The sequence below is a fragment of the Bombus huntii genome, chromosome 2, assembly GCF_024542735.1.
Source record: "Bombus huntii isolate Logan2020A chromosome 2, iyBomHunt1.1, whole genome shotgun sequence".
Lineage (NCBI taxonomy): Eukaryota > Metazoa > Arthropoda > Insecta > Hymenoptera > Apidae > Bombus > Bombus huntii.
Window position 1 is genome coordinate 16,798,205 of NC_066239.1, and position 18,401 is coordinate 16,816,605.

The 18,401-nt window shown below is 30.2% G+C and overlaps 5 protein-coding genes across 6 annotated transcripts; 2 read left to right on the forward strand and 3 right to left on the reverse strand.

The window, feature by feature from the left end:
• Nucleotide 1: 1 nt before the first annotated feature.
• On the forward strand, nucleotides 2-5,568 carry LOC126878109 (anaphase-promoting complex subunit 4). Its single transcript, XM_050640590.1, has 7 exons — nucleotides 2-2,774; nucleotides 3,015-3,397; nucleotides 3,471-3,671; nucleotides 3,749-4,030; nucleotides 4,102-4,325; nucleotides 4,408-4,979; nucleotides 5,051-5,568. The coding sequence occupies exons 1-7, from the start codon at nucleotides 2,669-2,671 to the stop codon at nucleotides 5,464-5,466; spliced, it is 2,184 nt and encodes a 727-aa protein (XP_050496547.1). The 5' UTR covers nucleotides 2-2,668; the 3' UTR covers nucleotides 5,467-5,568.
• LOC126878153 (uncharacterized) lies at nucleotides 5,448-7,353 on the reverse strand. Its single transcript, XM_050640701.1, has 5 exons — nucleotides 6,860-7,353; nucleotides 6,341-6,592; nucleotides 6,133-6,267; nucleotides 5,955-6,060; nucleotides 5,448-5,883 (listed from the first exon to the last, which is right to left on the reverse strand). Exons 1-5 carry the CDS (start codon nucleotides 6,866-6,868, stop codon nucleotides 5,723-5,725), a joined length of 663 nt encoding a protein of 220 aa, XP_050496658.1. The 5' UTR covers nucleotides 6,869-7,353; the 3' UTR covers nucleotides 5,448-5,722.
• On the reverse strand, nucleotides 6,874-8,729 carry LOC126878167 (transmembrane protein 60). Its single transcript, XM_050640726.1, has 3 exons — nucleotides 8,374-8,729; nucleotides 7,795-8,013; nucleotides 6,874-6,937 (listed from the first exon to the last, which is right to left on the reverse strand). Exons 1-2 carry the CDS (start codon nucleotides 8,581-8,583, stop codon nucleotides 7,837-7,839), a joined length of 387 nt encoding a protein of 128 aa, XP_050496683.1. The 5' UTR covers nucleotides 8,584-8,729; the 3' UTR covers nucleotides 6,874-6,937; nucleotides 7,795-7,836.
• A 732-nt stretch (nucleotides 8,730-9,461) lies between these two features.
• LOC126878142 (NADH-cytochrome b5 reductase 3) lies at nucleotides 9,462-12,892 on the forward strand. Of its 2 annotated transcripts, none has more exons than XM_050640673.1 (4): nucleotides 9,462-9,754; nucleotides 11,380-11,712; nucleotides 11,786-11,974; nucleotides 12,053-12,892. In XM_050640673.1, exons 1-4 carry the CDS (start codon nucleotides 9,716-9,718, stop codon nucleotides 12,434-12,436), a joined length of 945 nt encoding a protein of 314 aa, XP_050496630.1. In that variant the 5' UTR covers nucleotides 9,462-9,715; the 3' UTR covers nucleotides 12,437-12,892. The 2 variants fall into 2 exon arrangements, with proteins under 2 accessions (XP_050496630.1, XP_050496631.1); XM_050640674.1 differs by lacking the exon at nucleotides 9,462-9,754 and adding an exon at nucleotides 10,181-10,762.
• On the reverse strand, nucleotides 12,823-15,803 carry LOC126878117 (T-complex protein 1 subunit beta). Its single transcript, XM_050640614.1, has 7 exons — nucleotides 15,637-15,803; nucleotides 14,894-15,203; nucleotides 14,309-14,742; nucleotides 14,148-14,225; nucleotides 13,843-14,067; nucleotides 13,393-13,774; nucleotides 12,823-13,293 (listed from the first exon to the last, which is right to left on the reverse strand). The coding sequence occupies exons 1-7, from the start codon at nucleotides 15,637-15,639 to the stop codon at nucleotides 13,121-13,123; spliced, it is 1,605 nt and encodes a 534-aa protein (XP_050496571.1). The 5' UTR covers nucleotides 15,640-15,803; the 3' UTR covers nucleotides 12,823-13,120.
• Between the last annotated feature and the right edge of the window lie 2,598 nt (nucleotides 15,804-18,401).

The window sequence follows — 18,401 nt, forward strand, 5'->3', positions numbered from 1 at the left end:
TAACGCCGGTTGGTTTTATCTTCGTTCTGGATTACACGATGCTAACGATTTCGATATCGGAGAATAGATCTAGGAACGGACGAGCGATTCGACGAGTCGTCGACGCAAGTTCTTGTTTCACTTGTTTCGCTCATTCTGCGTGCACGTTAGCGATAGGATAGGTTTCGATATCGAAAAATAGATTTTTAAATCGACGAGTAGATTTACGAATACGTTTTTATGAAACTGCCGCGGAGTCGTTTTTTCTCTTCGTTCTGGCCGCGCGATATCAACGAACAGATTTTGGTATCGATGAATAGATCGATGAATGGACGAGTTGCAGCAAATTCTTACGCGCCACGATTTATTTTTCTCTTCGATCTGAATATACAAATAGATCGACGACTAGATTTTCCCCAGTGAAAGATGAATTTAAAAATGGGTCGATACGGGTTAAGGGGATCTTTCCCCAAGTTTCACGGGATTGATCGATAGGATGGATCCGTAGCGCCGTGCTGGTTGAGAACCACGTAGACGCAGGTGTCGCGACTATTGAGGTTTTTAGGGTGAACCGATTTTAATTAACCTGTTAACTAGACGAATAAACTCGTCGATTGAATTACCAATCTCTAGGATGTAAGCTATCCAAAAAGAAGCCTACAAGTCTATAGTACTTTTAGTGGAACAGTGGAATTATTATAAAGAATTTTGATTTATTTCGTCAATATGAAAAGAACGGAAAACATTGTAATTTTATTTATAAATTCAAACGTATCTAATACTAAAGAACTAATCGATTTCTTCGTTTCTTCATTTAGAAATTCCCTATTTCGTTAAGGGGTCGTTTCTCATTTTTGGTAAAAATAAATTACCTGCGTATATATATAAAGTTTTAAGAAATGACTAGAAATGTTAAAAAATGATCCATTTAATATATTGGATCATATAATAATATGATTAATTCGCGATCAAACTTCGGGCGGAAGTCGATTTATGACTGGTTTTACAATTAATTGGAACTAGTGGAAATTAGCTTTCCAAAAATGAATTTCTTTTGAAGAAGACGATTAAAAGGATAACAGGATTCGTGGCTTTCGTTGAAATTTTATTTATTTTGATAATACTTCTGGATGAGGTGTGGGAGTTTACTGAACGAGTCTTTGTACAAGCTGTTTGATTTATTCGTCTGTGAATAGTATTTTGTTTCTTTATTATTTTTTCTCTGCTTGAACGTTGAACGTTTATTATTAAAGATATAAGGTTTTGTTAAATATTGTGAACATGGTGAATTCGTATTTATTAAACGTATATTACGAACGTGATAGGTTGTTTAATAAACAGAAAGTTAAGCTGCGTCTGTTTCTATTCTTTGTCTGTAAATTACACTTTCTTGCCTTTTTATGAGAAATAAAATTCTTGGCTTTAATATAATTACTTTTTACACAGAATCAGAAATTTTCAATAAGCTTCGGAATTTTCACTAGTCCTTATTTTCCCTTGAATATTAATTTCATTCACTTTCACATAAATATCTTGGCTTTAAGCTGGCCTCGGTATTGCAGATCACCAATTTTTTACGCGTAAACGCAGACAAATATTCTTGAAATATCCAAAACCGAAAGTTTTTATTTCCTCTGCGCTCAAGAGGATCCTCGTTTTTTCAGACTTACTAAAAAGTTCTTAACATAAAACAAATGCTATTTTAAAAGCCAATATTTAAAGAAATAAATAAAAATATAAAGAAAATTTCTAATGCAAAATGTTTTTTTATAATATTCATTATCATCTAGATTTCAAAATTCAGAGCTGTCTGAAAATGCGATAGTGTGAAAATCTGGTTTACTCCAATTTTGTGCCGAACTTCAATGACCTCATTCCTAAAGAGAAGACGCATCGCGCAATTCACGTATCCCATTTCGGTTAGACTTAGTACGGCCGTACGTATCATAACAATTTATTGTTAGCGCATGAAACTCGAAATGATATTTCTATCGGAAATTTGTTTAGGCGCGAAATATTTGTCTGTAATGTCCGGCAGCTCGTGCGCATGCTAAAAAGTCAGTAATGGTGTTTATTTTTAATTTTAGTTCTCCACCTTTGACATTCGCTGAATTGCTTTTGGCAGCATTTAGACAATTTGTTTAACTGTCACATTTCTGTTACGCTCATTCAGAAATTTTTCATACACGAACCTACATGAAATTAATACATCCCGATTGTAACATTTTCAAGCAAAATATGATATTAAGAAGCTACCTGACTCGTGACTCATAACACTGCGATATGTATAGCATAATAGCATTTTATCTTAATTGTATCAGATTATATGTATGTATTATCTGATAGTATCTAGTATTACATTAAAAGAGCAGTTTATACTTCATTCATAATTACATTTTGCTGAAATATGACAAACGCAAAAATTTTGAAACTGTATATAAAAGTTTGTCTTTCAATAAATGTTAATAAATATATGCATGTACTGTATGCGATTGGTTTAAACACTTTGTCTTGGCTTTAGATTCTAGATGTATGTAGAAAAACTGGTTTAGTACTTATACGTATATGTATGCAATGTTGTGTTATTTATAAACAAAATATACCGATGGCAAACATAACCTCAAAGTTGCGGTTTCCAATAGTTCGACAGAATGTTGTTGCAAGTTAAATTCTGATCAATATTACAAAAATGGCAGGTAGTATGAGACAATTAGAAGAAAGACAACTTCTAGTTGAAGTAACACGGATGCAATGGTCTCCAAAAATGGATCTCTTAGCAATCGCAAATGTGAAAGGTTAGATTTTTCATTTAGTAAATAAAAAGTTGAAGTTTTTCAGTTGTTTAAATTTCTATAACACTTTATTGTTGATATTAATTATTTATACAGAAGTTAATAAAAACATATTATTAATTTTTTAGTAAATATTATCAGAGTTTGATTCATTGTAATATTAGTTTTATTTATAATAGTAGGAATTCTTGAATATCATAAATGTAATAAATAATGTTATCTTTATTAAAATGATTTTTATAGGAGAAGTTACGTTACATAGATTAACATGGCAAAGAGTATGGTTATTGAGTCCTCAAGAGGAATCCGATACTATAGTGAATTTAGCATGGAGACCAGATGGAAAACTTCTAGCGATTTGTTATGAAGTCTCTAAATTAGTGTGTCTTGTAGATATTGAGAATAAAAATATTATACATAGAACAAAGTTAATGTTGCACAATGCAATTACATGTATGACATGGTTACCATTAGCAAATTTAGAAAGTGATACTTTGTTAAATGGTAGCAAAGCAAATATGCTACCGACTGGAGAATATCTCCCACCTTTACCTAGTTTAAATAGAAGTTTTGGTCAAGAATCAGAACGCAAGGAAGTTTTATCTCAAACTTTAGATATACTTTTTGTAAGTTTAAATATCATAGATGTTTTGGAATATTAACATTGTGATCATCTATAGATAATTGTATATGCTATAGCTTGGCTTAGATGATGGAAATGTTGCAATGTATGTATTTGGAATGTTCTATTGCGGTACAATTTCTGTTGGTCATGGTCAAATATTAGAAATTAGTGGTGGATTTGGCAAATCAATGTGGATTACATGGAAGGATAATATTGGCATCAAAGCAAGTAGATTATGGTGTCCACTGTTGGAACAAAGCACAGCTTTTTTAAAGGTTCTTTGCTTAATATATTTTAAAAGTTTATTTCAAAATAATACTAAATTTCTATAAATCTTTTATCTAAATTTGAGGTAGCACAAGCTCAAGCTAATATCGAATACCTGATGGATTATCTTTCACGTACGTTAATGGCAATATCTGAAGCATGGGAGACAATTCTTTTGGAAATGGATGAAAAACTTGCACGATATGCAGAAACAAATCCACCTGGTGGAGTTGCTGCAGACTTTTTAGAACTGTTAATGATTGGTATACCTACCCAAAACTTAGAGAATTTCTTGCTACGTGATTTGACTGAAAAGGGTTTAAAAAAATTAGGACATAGCATTGAAATGTGTTATAGTAATATACAGGTATGATGGTAATATTTGGTGATAATTTCTTTAATTTATCTACATCACAATAATCCATCCCTATTTTGTAGAAATTAGTCTTAAAAAATTTAACTAGCGTTGGGATGGCCCTCGTATACCAATTAGCTGAAATGAGAGGAATGGTCAGATTAGGTGGCTCGTATGAATTACTAGGACTTACTGATGAGACTATTATAACTAATGCTCTTCATGCATCAGAAGCTTTTTTAGCAAAATCTTCTGAAATTCAGCAAGTGATAGATCATAGCATGCGTGACTATAAAGCGTTTTTCCGGTACGTTTAAAAATTAAAATTATTATCCAATATTTCTACTATTTCTATTTCTATTTCTCCTATTTTATATTTTTATTTTAAGGTGGTTATACGTTGCAATTTTAAGGCTGTCAGATGAAAGAATACCATCTGAAGTAAGTCGTGTCAGTCAACAAGAGTTAACATTTATCGCCGAATTTTTGCGCGGTTTTGATAAGACTGAACCTGGTGTTGGAGGAAGAAAAGGAGTGAATTTAGAGAAGTTAGGTCAATACTTGCGACGGGAAAATTTACAAACTTGTCTAACTCCTGAAGGAAGCGAATGGGCTACTATGCTCGATGAAAATCATTGTCTTCGTGATCATCCTCTTATTGTGAAACAAGACCTTAATTATTCCTTATTGCAGTCTCATGCGAAATTAATTACTGCTATACATAATGTTTTTCGTGAGTCTTACCAAGGATTAGTTGAACATTTTACCATATCAAATATTGCTTTGTCGCCGTCTATAGGATTTACATCATCGCAAGTTGCAACAAACAATGATAGTTTGCTAGTAGCTACATGTGATGCTGACCATCAAATATTACGACTGTTTAAAGTCGAGTGTTCATGCATAGAACCCATTTCTCTTAGGTTTAAATTAAGTACGATAGATACAGATTATAAATCAGGTTTGCTGTTTTACTATAAATATATGCAATAATTTAATTCTTTAAAGTAACATAACGTTTGTTTTTTACAGAATCTCATTCCAAAACGTACATAGACTGTACTGTAGTTGATCTACAATTTTACTCTAACGAACATCTCAGTTTACTGCTACTTAACAAACATACACATGCATCGTATCTTGTACAATTGCCATTGAATAACGTCCGAATTTTTGAAAATCAAGATAAGAATGCAATTAGTTTAGTAGATCTTTTAGGTAACAGTTGGCCACGACCTTTTCAAGGTATAACTGCTAAAAAAATAGCAGTCAGTGGTGCGCGAAAAGTGGCCGCTGTTTTAAGTGAAAACAATAGGAAAATAAGATTATTAGAAACTGAAGTGGAACCTGAAGAAGAGGAAGAAGAAGAAGATGAAGAAGATGTAATGAATGATAGTATGTTGAACACTACTCATGGAACAGCTGCAAATTCTCAAACATATAATTAAACTATTTAATCATTATTTATATACATAAATATATATACAATATGTTACAAGAGAATTTTCATCTACAAAACATTTATTAAAACTATTTTTTTACTTATGAAATGATTATGTATTTTATGTCTTCATGGCACAATTCCTAAATCAATGTATATGTATATAAATTTAAATATGGCTATGTATGTATGTATGTGTGTATGTCTTTATGTTGCATTCACCATGAAACAAAATTTCTTTGAATATATTACAAAATTATTCATTATTTTTGCATTTGATTAAATACTCTTGGGAAATCAATATCAAGAGCTTCATTATCAATACCACCTTCATCAATTGTTGGTATAGACATAGATGGTGGAGGAACAGTATAGATATTTGGCGTATATTTTGCAGGAGAATTTTCTCTTGATTCTTCCAAATCTGAAATAATTCATATTAATTAAACATAAACATATGATATTTTGTTTTACATATCAATTTATAATATTTACCAAAAAAATTGCGATTGTGTTTCCTTTTTGTTGTGACAATGAAAAGAACAATAGCTATAGCAACAACTATTACCATAACAGCAGCCATACCCCGTAATAAATTTGTCTATAAGAAAGAGACTATTGAAAACAAATAGGAAAAATATATTTATTGAAGATATAACGTATCTTAACATACCTCAAAATCGTTTTCCCAAAGATCTTCCCAATCTTTCTTAACTATTAATTCAATAGTATTACTAGTGATATTAGAACGATCTGATATACCTTTGGAAAAACACTTATAGAAACCAGACTCAGCTGTTGATACACCCTAATAAAAGATATAATTTCTTAAGATAAAATACCTAAAAGTTGTAAGAGGAATATTTACAATAATTACTTACCCTTATGAAAAGCTTTCCTGTTAACACTTCATAATTATATTTGTTTTCATCCATTAAATTTCCAGGCCCAATAATGCGGTTATTACCAGTAAGGTGCCAAAACATAAAACGATGATGATCATCACTGCTCAAACATGGAAGTTCAGCTATATGACCTGCTGGAACTTTTGTCACTGTAACTTGATCTTCATTAGCTCCACTTTTCGTTAGTGATAATAATAAACATAGAAATATAAAACAAATCACATTCATCTGTAAAATAGAATTGCAATAAAAATAATAAATAGGATTGGATAGAGTATATATTTATTTATTTTAATATTAATAAATAATGAGTTCAAATTATAAACTTGAATATATGATAACTTGTAATATTTAATGTATTTATATTTAATATTTAGATAGCTTAATTTATAATATTAATCTTAGTTTTTGCAAAATTTATTGTTAATTTTTTAATTATTGTAAACTATATAGATATTTAATGTAACATAGTAAAAACATATCTGGTCATTCTACCTGCTTCATGTTACTTATATCCAGCTCAGTAGATCACTATAAAATTGTTGATTTATCCACTTTATGAACTCATAAATTCTATTCACACAAAAGGAATACTTAGATTAAAAAATTCATAGTAAAAATGTACAAACACTGTTACAGAACTTGTTCTACTATCAACTAAGCTAGCAAAATGTTTTGTATCATTCGTACTGTGTTCTACTAACAATTACATTCCAATTCCACTGATCATTTCCATTGAAAGAATTTCAATGGTGTAGGACTTTAAATGTAACAGATGGTTGCTGGAATAATTATCATATGCACAATGCAAGCAAAAGACATTTGTCAATGAACCATGTTGCATAACAATAAAGGTAAGTACATAAATTCTTTCTAATGTTTCACTGTTATTTATTTTATATATTAATAAATATGCTAAAAAATATTACAGTCACTTTATTGTTTGTAAGAGATGACAGTCTTATGAACTAATGAGAAAAGCTTCAATAATGGATCTGAGGTAGAGTTACTTATTTATATCTCTGTCCTATTCATCCTTGTGCAATAGAGTATTTATAGTAAACTAGAGTGGCATCTTGTGACTACCATACTATCTAAACATGCACTATATACTTTCTCACTTTTACTATTCAAAAGAGACTGGTATGTAAAATAAAATCTAATATCAGGAAAGTATTTACACACGTTGTACCTATTAATTAATCATTATATAACATATACATATGAGATGCAAATAAATAATAAATTACTACTTTTTTACAAAATGTTTTTAAGTTAAAAAAATGATCCTCAAATATACAAAAAATATAGCCATTGTTTATAATTGAAATCAACATAATTTTGATGGCATTGATAATAATTATATTAATAATAATTAAAGTTAATTTATACGAAATGTATTCATATAAAACATTGTAGATATTACATACATTTATTATAATATTTCTGAATTGGCTGTGATTTGTTCATTGTTAATATCGATAATGATGCATCAAATTTATAAAGACATCAACTGCCAATGCTGGAAGAAGAATCCAAAATGGTCCCAAAACAAGTTTTGCTGGTAAAAACCAATGTGGTGCTTCTAATTTCAAACATATTAAAATTTGGGCACTTATTTTCATGAGCATAACTGATGTATACCACATCTGAAAAAAAGATATTTTCAGTATTCATAAAATATAATAAGTACCCAGTTTCATCACAGTACATGTTTATATCAAATTCATAAGCTTAGCTTTTTTGTATGAAATATTATATTTTCAAGAATTTCAATATATGATGAATGTTACAAATAATTTGTCACTCAATATATAATAAATTAAGTTTCCTTTTTAACGAAATTCTTATTAACGGTAGAATGGACAATACATTTTTTATTTATTCATATAATTAAGGAAATATACTATAAATTAAAGTGAAAATTTTTGCAATCTTCTTATTAACAAATTAATTAGTAATATTTACAATTTATATGCAAGTAATACTCTTTGATGAAAAAAACTTACTTCCCGAGGTAAATGATCAATACGTCCATTTTTAAAAAGGGTGATGATATTAATAATAATATTAACTGAAACTATGAGATCAAACAACCACAGTGGAATAAAAACAATAAACCAATTCCATTGTGTCCTCTGATCGAGCCTCAAGACAAGCAGAATCAGAAAAATCAAAAGATTAAACCATGTATATAACGCACGATGTAAAGCTGTCATTGGGATATATAATTAAGTACGTCAAAAATCACGAGACAAAACGTGATCTTGAAACTATACGATTATGTTGCAAATTCGGTGATCTGTTTACATCAACGTTTGATATACCACCTAACCTCTATCGTCAACTAACCTATAAGTTGTAACGATTTCTAAGATGTCGCTACTAACATAAATATATTAATATTATTCAAATTTGTATATCGCATTATGAAACGATATAAAAAATATATTACAACAGAATATGTTATTTCTTTATTATTTTTAATGAAGTAAAGTTGATTATCTTTAATTTCATCATAGTTTTTACATTATATATTGATATCGTAAAGTCGCGAGATCGATTGAGTGATATAAACGGCTAGCCCGGGTAACAAACTCGAGGTCTTATTTTTGTTAAGTAGATATATTTTTGGATTATTTTGAGATAATGACAATGTTTTTACTTTTTCAATTTATTCTGATTTATAACTCTCAATAGACGTAGTATTTATAGGGAAACTATATGTACATGAATATAATTTGTTATTATGTTGTTCTATACTGTATTTGTATTATATGCTTGTTGTACTGTATACATGTGTAATTATATGAAGATACATTTATTCATATACCTATTTATTATAGGATGGCATAAGTTTTGATTGCAATAACTTGAAAAATTATCATATTCACATACTTTGTACTTTTAAAATAATTGTTAAAAGGACATGATATTATAAGCGAAATATCATTCATTTTATAATCTTTTTTAACGAGTAACGCCATTATTGTTCAAATTACTTGAAAGTAATATAAAATTAGTTAAGTTATTTTTCAATATCTCTATCTTAAACGCTTTAAAAGTTTTTACGCTATAAAAAGAATATCTAAGAACATACTATCACTAAGCAGCGACCTTGAATCAAGATTGTTTCATCATTCAGTAAATGTGTTTGTGATTGTAAAAATTGTACGATCATTCACTTGAGCCGATAGTTATAATATTGTTCAACGAATTCTTTTAGAATAAGTATTATTTATAGTTTAATTTGCAAACGACATTTATAAATAGACTGAATTGAATGATATAATAATTATAAGGTGATACGTTCCTTGTGAATATATAGTAAATAATACAATTATCGTAATTATGCCGAATGAAGCGAGTTCTGCATCAAATGGATCTAATGTGCGTATATGGCATTTAATAAAATTTTTTTATTATTTGTTTATACATAAACGTATAATATAAAATATTTATTTAAATATAATGGTTTCTTTTTAGTTTGAAGTTAATTGAAAATTAAATTTGTTCATTATCGAATTATGTAATTAAACGGTTATATTTAGATAGATAAAGTGAACGAGTACGTAAGTGCTTGCTATTATTTAAATTTTTGATCAGCTAATCAGATTTATAAATTCGACAATTTGAAGCAATTCAAAACATTGTTAAATTTAAATTAATACAAATCTACTCCTTAGATTCTTATTATTTGTCACTTCAATGAATCTTATGAATATACTTACATACATGAATATATATCTTTATTGAGCTCTTCGTAATATATGTATACGTACATTATTCACTAAGGTTAGTTGATTGATTAAAAAACTTTCCCTTTGATAAAAATGCTTCCATTTGTCTAATATTATTATATTAATACTGCTATTATATGTACATATATATGTATATGAAATTATGTAGAAAAATTGTAGTGTTATGTTATATACTTTATAGCAATTATGAAACAATCCTCTTTCGATGCGTTACCCAATATTTAACAATATACAACATATTACAATATATAAAGCCACATTTACTCTACGTTTGTAATACCTTCGGTAATATAGCTATAAATATACTGGAATAGTAGAACTGTTATTAGATCGAGGGAAGTAAGATCTATTTTAAAGGGTAGCGTCCTGTGTCTGACCCCATGTAGGAGCCGGCAATTTCTCGAAGTGTGTGCATGAAAAACTTTCAAAATCGGTAACGAACTGAAGACATTTCCGTACTCTTTCTCAATAAGTGTGCTGTCAAAGCATTAGCACTTGTGAATCTTACGGATTCTTTTTTTGTTTACCTTTTCTATCTCTTCTTGTGATTACGACCTTAGCCTCATTTTCAACACTTTTTTTACTGAGATTCTAACCACGTGTGATTTAATTTACGATGTCAAACTTACGATCACTGGTAAGTAGTTTGAATAAAAAATATAAGTTCTCTGAAATCGTATTATTTTTATTAATCGAAAATTTCGAAAAAAATTAATAAACCGTAATGCATGTAACTGGTTGGCATTGTGTTTTTGTATAATTCAAGCAATCAATTTCTCGTATATTAGTTTATTATTGTTTTATTATAGGTAATAAGTTTGTCCATTTCTATAAATGGATAAAAAGTGTAATTTAATTGTAAAAGAAATTGGAAGGATGTTTGTGTGATGACATGTTATGTACTTCAGTAAATTAAATTGTTTAAAAGCTGAAGATTCTAAGTATTTATTGTTGTAAGAAGAATCTATGAAGTTCATGATTTAATGTATTTCTATATATGCAGATGACATTCAATAGATTGTCACGTTTTGAGTATTCTCATTTACTTTGTTGATAATATCTTTTGAATTGTTATTGTATTTTTCAAATTAGTTTTATGTATTAGAAATCAGTACTTAAGTATTACACATAACTCTTTAGTAATCTTCAAAATGCTTGCAAATTTGATCAGAATTTTAAATACAATGAATATGTTTATTTTATAAACTTTATTTTCAAATTTGTAATTTTTATACTTTCCTTTTTTTGTTTTAGTTTGTATCAGTATTAGCTGCTGTAGGAACCATAGCTGTAATAGGATTAGCAGTGAAATTTTACAACAGTTGGAGAAGTGATAAGAAAAAGAAATCTCCAATTTTACTGGTTGAACCAGTTGTTAAATATAGTTTACCATTAATAAAAAAAGACATATTAAGTCATGATACAAGAAAATTCAGATTTGCATTGCCAACTTCCGATCATGTATTAGGATTACCAATCGGTCAACATGTTCATTTAACAGTGAAGATTGGGGATGAAGTTGTTATACGCTCTTATACACCTGTATCAAGTGATGATGACCATGGTTATGTAGATCTTGTTATTAAGGTAAATAATAAAATGTATAAAATATGATCTATGCAGTTCAATATGAAAGTCATGAATAAAATTATATATTTAGGTATATTTTAAAAATGTACATCCAAAATTCCCTGAAGGAGGAAAACTGTCTCAATACTTAGAAAACTTAAAAATTGGGGAGACAGTTGATTTTAGAGGACCTTCTGGTCGGCTTGTTTATAAAGGCCATGGAAAATTTTCTATAAAAATTTTGAGAAAAGATCCACCTGTGGAATATAATGTTAAAAAGGTACATATATTTAATTTATGCAATTATATTTTCTGCTTGTAAACTTTAAGGAATAAATAAATTTGTATGTTGTTGCAGATTGTAATGTTAGCTGGTGGGACAGGAATCACACCAATGCTACAATTAATTCGTGCTATAATAAAGGATTCTACAGATGAAACTCAAGCTTCGCTACTTTTTGCCAATCAAACAGAAAAAGATATATTACTTCGAGAAGAATTAGATGATATTGCAAAGAATCATCCTAACAAATTGAAACTCTGGTATACAATAGATACTAGTAGTGAAAATTGGCCGTACAGTACTGGATTTATAAATGCAGATATGATCAAGGATCATCTATTTCCTCCATCACCTGATACAATAGTACTTATGTGTGGTCCACCTCCAATGATTAATTTTGCTTGTAATCCTAACCTTGATAAACTCGGTTATGACCCAAAATTACGATTTGCATACTGAAGCAACAAATTATTTTTGTCACATTTAAATGTAGAATACATTTGACTTGCTAGTTACTTTGACTAAAAAATTGGCTTATAATTTCAAGTTCACTTAAGTTTATAAATTTAATACTCGTAAACATATTTCATCTTTTAGTATATACTGTATATTGGTCAATGTAAACGAATATAATATCAGTTCAAGATTTAAAAATACGAGTTAGGTTGATTTGATATACATAATTGTATTCGTTACAATTATACGAATTCATTATATTTTTAATTGCATTTTTGTTCAGACAATTGCATTCTTGTTATAAATGACATTTATAATAATTCTTTTTTCAAGTTTATAATTTTGTATAGATGTTGCCAATGCAAAGCTTTAGTAAAGAAAATATACAATTTTAGGGTATTAAGGGCATTTATTGATGTTAAACCTATTGTATTGTTATAAAAAATGATGATCGCAAAATGTCCGATTTTTTTATAAACCCTTCTCTTACTTCAGTTTCGAACAGTGATTTAAAATTTATAACGTAAAATAGTATTACATACCATAGCATTAAAGAAGTATACTGGTATTAATTAGTGTCAATGTTTATTAACAAAAGGGAAGAAGCTAAATTGTTTATTATTTAATCATAATTCGTGTTACGAAAAAAAGCAGTGCAGATAAAGCAGTGAACGAGCATCTGTGTAATTAACAACGTCCGCGATCCTTGACGCGCTTTCTGGGTGCAGCCCGTAAGATATCATCCACACGTAAAATCATTTCGGCTGCTTCTGCTGCACTAACTAAAACTTGCCTCTTCACAGCCCAAGATTCAGTTATTCCTAATCGTTTCATACAGCCTATTTTTCCTTGCTCCATATCTATTAATGAGAGATAAGTTAAAATAATTAATAATCTATTATTGCTATTCATAACAATAACAACTGTAAATTATATTTATTATTTTAAAATAAACATACCGAGGCCCATGGTATTTGCGCCAGAATTATGTGCAGCTCTCAATTCGCTAACTAGTTGAGCTGAATCGTAACCAGCATTGTCGGCAATAACAGTGGGTAATTGTTGCAATGCACGAGCAAAAGATTCCATTGCAACTGCTTCTTTTCCAGGAGTAGAAGCAGCTGCGTTCATTACGGCACAAGCCATTATCATTTCACTACATCCTCCCCCATAAACAATTCTTGATTCACGTACAGTAGCTGATAATACGCAAAGCGCATCATGCAAAGATCTCTCAGCTTCATCAAGAATTTGCTGGGTAGCACCTCTAATAATTACTGTACATGCTTCTCCCAAAGGAACTCCAGAAAATCGTAATAAAGTGTCTTCGCCCAACATTATCTAAAAAGATTAATGTATCTTTAAAAGTGCTACTTCACTAATCATAATTCCAATTTATTCAGGCATACCTGTTCAATGAGATCACATTTGCCAAGTTTCACCATATCAGGATGATCAAAGGTACTGACAATTTCTCCACCAGTAACAAGAGCAAGCCGTTCAATACCATCAAAGTCAGCATGCTCGATAGCCATAATATTAGCGTCAGCAAACAATTGTTCTGGGTAATTATAAATCAACTGTCTATTAACAAAAACGTTGCAGCCATGTTTTATGATCTTCTCAACTTTATCCTAAATTGTAAACACGCGATTATAAATAATTAAATATAGCTCTTTTTGTTAATTGTAATATAATTACACTTTATAGTTACCTTCATTTTTTCCTTCTCTGCTCCTTCTAATTCTGCAATTTTTGCCATTGAGTCAACTCTAACTCTAGAACCAAATACCTGTAAACCAATATATACATGAATATTGCTGAATTACTATAGAACTTATACAATTATTATAAATTCATATATTTCTTCTTTACCTTGATTTTATCTGTATCCATAGGAGTGTTCGCTATAAGTATACGTGCATCAGTTATTCTCTGTGGCTGATGTACACCAGGTTTTTTGTCTAGTAAGAATCCCTCATCAAGGAAGGAATCACCTAAAGTTCCTCCACGCTTCTTAATTATTTGAATAGCCGATAAATTGCCAGATCCTTTAAGACGCAACACAGCATTTACTGCAAGTTTGCTGAAGTGTTCCTTGTGTTGGGACAAAATTTTCGAACTCAGAGTTGTACGGGCAATATTCAACAAATCTTCACGAAAACGTTCAGGATCTGCAGAATTATCAGCTGCAGCATTTTTCAAAGCTTCTCTTGCTACATTAGTTGCACTTCTCCAGCCAGAAATTATGGTTTGTGGATGAATTTTTTGATCTATTAATTTCTCTGCTTCTCTTAATAATTCAGCAGCTAAAATATGAAATGATTATTTTAAACACTGCATATTAAGTACAAATAATACTAAAATTTTATATTGATTTTATACATTATTTTTAATATAAAAGAATTCTCTTAAGTTATATACTAATGATATTAAAAAAATTAAAATAATTATACCAACCAAGGACAGTTACAGAAGTGGTACCATCACCAACTTCATCATCTTGAACACGCGACATATCTACTAAGATTTTAGCAGCAGGATTATCCACACCAACATTTTTGAGAATAGTTGCACCATCATTGGTAACTTGAACTTGTCCTGCAGATCGGCCATGAGCCACCAATATCTTATCCATACCTTTAGGTCCAAGTGTAGACTTTACTAAATCACCAATGGCTATTGCTCCTACAAACAAACTTAGCCTGGCAATTTCTGCTTTTTCTTCTTCCGCTTCATTTTTTAGGATCCTGACAGGATTTAAGGAAACCTGCAAATGGCCATTTAAATTTTTAGAATTATTTTTATTACTAATATTAACAAACATTTTCCATATATTCTAATTTATTTATGCCGTATAAGTTGCCACGTTCTGATTATATTTTTCGCATCTTTATGATATTTTTTGCATTAATTTATTGTCTAATAACGGGAAGTGTTATTTAATCGATTACTTAAAAGTATAATAAACTATAAAAAGTTTGTAAGTTGCAATTGTTTTATGAATTGTATTATAATATCTTTAGGAAATAATTTTTTTTAGTTTATAATTAAAAAGATCTATTGATACACGTGCGCCATTTGTCATATCTCTATACAAAACCGGGTAACGAAAGTTAACTCATTATAATTTCGATTTCTGATGATATTTCAATAATATTACTTTACGATATACTAAAGGAAGATGAAAATCAATTAATTACCATTTTGAATTACTGCTAAAGCAATGGGACACAATTTATAATCGAATAAAGTTTGTACAACGACACAGCAAAGCACAATTACAAGAAATTGTCTATCGATAGGTGGAGTTAGTGGCACCTCCGCTTGAAACACCAAAGATATATTTTCTTCCCGTATTCCATTCTAGCGTTTCTTTGATTGGTTAACATAAAAGACTCAGATTATTTTTCACCAATCAAAAATGAGATTAAAGTGCTTAGAGGACGGAAGGTACCTTTCATCATTGAATTTTAGTGAAAAACATCAAGAATCTTCTGATATAATATTCATATGTAGATGGCGCGCCATGCTGGTATGACCGATACGATTCTGAATTTAATTCCTTTTAAGGCTTGTCAAAGGTATAAATTGACACATCATACGCTGACTTAAATGTTTTATCAATAATACGTATAATATTACTTACATCTAATTATATTGTGTTTTTAAATAGAGATATAACTATTGAAAGTATATTAAATTATATGTAGATTTATTTGTAACGTAAAAAAGGAATGTTTAGTAATTCTTACAGATTGAACAATCTCTTTTAGGAATTAATAGATAGAATTTTATATCATAAAATATTAACATTTTATATAAAGAATAGTATTTTCCTATATCTGAATACATGTACATATATATTATTAAAACTCTATAATTTCGTAAAAAATTATGAAATTATATACGATTTTGATGTTTATACATAAACAAAAATTCTCTATTTGCAGGAGTATTTGGTATGTACGACATATAATGAGATCGCAAAATTCTGCTTGGTAAAAATTCGATTGTATTCCTACAGTTACAGTTATCGGAATATATGATACGATTAAAGTTTCCGAGTCTTTTATCAGAAATTTAAATTCCACTAACCAATTTGGATAGACGTGTGCTCGGCAGCGCTCGCGCGCACGTTTAAATAACGGTCTACACCCAGCTGTCCCCTATTTCATACGGATCTCCACGCACAATAGGGGTCCTGTAGACCTTTCGATGCTTTTATGGGACGCATAGCTGCAGACGTTCTCGGGCATATGTATTTGACGTTCCGAGACAATGCATAGGACAACGGTTGTTACAGAATAAAGGCATTCTGGATTATCGTTAATCAAGAAGTATACCGTGTTGATTATCTCTCTTTCAATGTTTCTAAAAACATGTATTTACCCCCTTATCATTTTTTTTACAATAACATAGTACGAAGATGCGCGCGCAATAACAGGTTTTCTGCGCGAAATTAGCCTTGGCATTTCAATAAAGCTAATGTCTTCGCGTTTCAATCATTTTATTCACATTAATGCATGTACACACACAACACGCGTGTACATATGAGTAATATACGGGTGCTGCATATGCAAATTAATGATCGAAGACGCGCTTTCTTTTGCTCGATGTAGTCATATAATCTCACTTTCCACGAATCGTCGAAGAAACTCTTTGTAAGATATAGTCGCCATTGGTAAAAGTATATATAATTTCATAATCGATTCTACGATTTAATTAACGGTTTTAAGAGATCTTTTTTGTAATGTAATGCCACGAGGAACTAATTATGTATTAGGTTCGGGAGCATCCTACGTCCAAAGATTTTACGTTCGAAGGAATCCATTATTAATAAAATTCCAACGTGTGAAGTCATCGATCCACGAAATGATCGTTAAAAGGAAGAATAAAACTTGCTAGGCTATGCGTCATAGTCTCTGTTGCAGCAATTTAAATCGTAATTAGAATCTATGGTCCATCGACATGATTTAAATATCCTTTGTTAAACACGTAAAGTACTTAAAATTTAACAATGCTAGATTATGTAATTGTGTATACCGTAATACATGATATATATATATACATATATATATACACATACATACAAGATATAAATTATAAAACTAATATTTCATAAATTTTTAGCACGTTCTAATGCACAGTTTTAAATGACTGTTCCGCAAATCCAACCAATTGAAGTGAATCGGCGATCGAAGTCGTAAAAGACTTGACTAAGTGAATCATCCATACATACAAAGGTGCGGAACACTCATCACTGGAAGCATTTCACGCAGATGTCCAGAACGGCGCGTGCCCCTAGGTTCGGTGGTGGTGGAAATGCTTCTTCAGCCTGTTTTCGCAGGGGGAAGCCGACCCCCACGTGTACATACATGTACACGAGAGCGATAGGGAACCGGGAGTCACACCTGGCCCTTAAAAATAGCATTGGCGTGATTTCGTGACGTCGCTCGTGGCGCACATACTGCATACGCACGATTTTAATCTCCCTTCTCCGAAAATTTATGAACGGACTTCCTTGTTTAGCAAATTTTTCTTATAAAACATAAGCGATTATGAATATTAATCTATTCTTTTGATAAATCATTTTAATATATTATATAATTTTTCGCTTGTGTTTGTTTTAATATTGCTTTTATTACTAAATTATTACTGTTTCCCTCTATGATATTTCTTTGTTCAATTTCATTAAATAATTTTGATCTTTAGATTACTAAAAATTGACAATTGTCTTGTGTTTTTTGCAGGGGTCGAAACACCTACATTTAATTGCACTATATTTGATAGAAAACAATCGAACGGATTTCCTATTGACGCCACTGCCTTGTACGTAGAATGCACCTAGTTACGCTTTGGCGGTTACACATGGGTTACACATACTAGGGTGCATGGGGGTACACGTACTGGTATGCACCCCGTAGAGGTGACAAAAGAGAAGGGGAGGAGCTCTATTTTCATACAA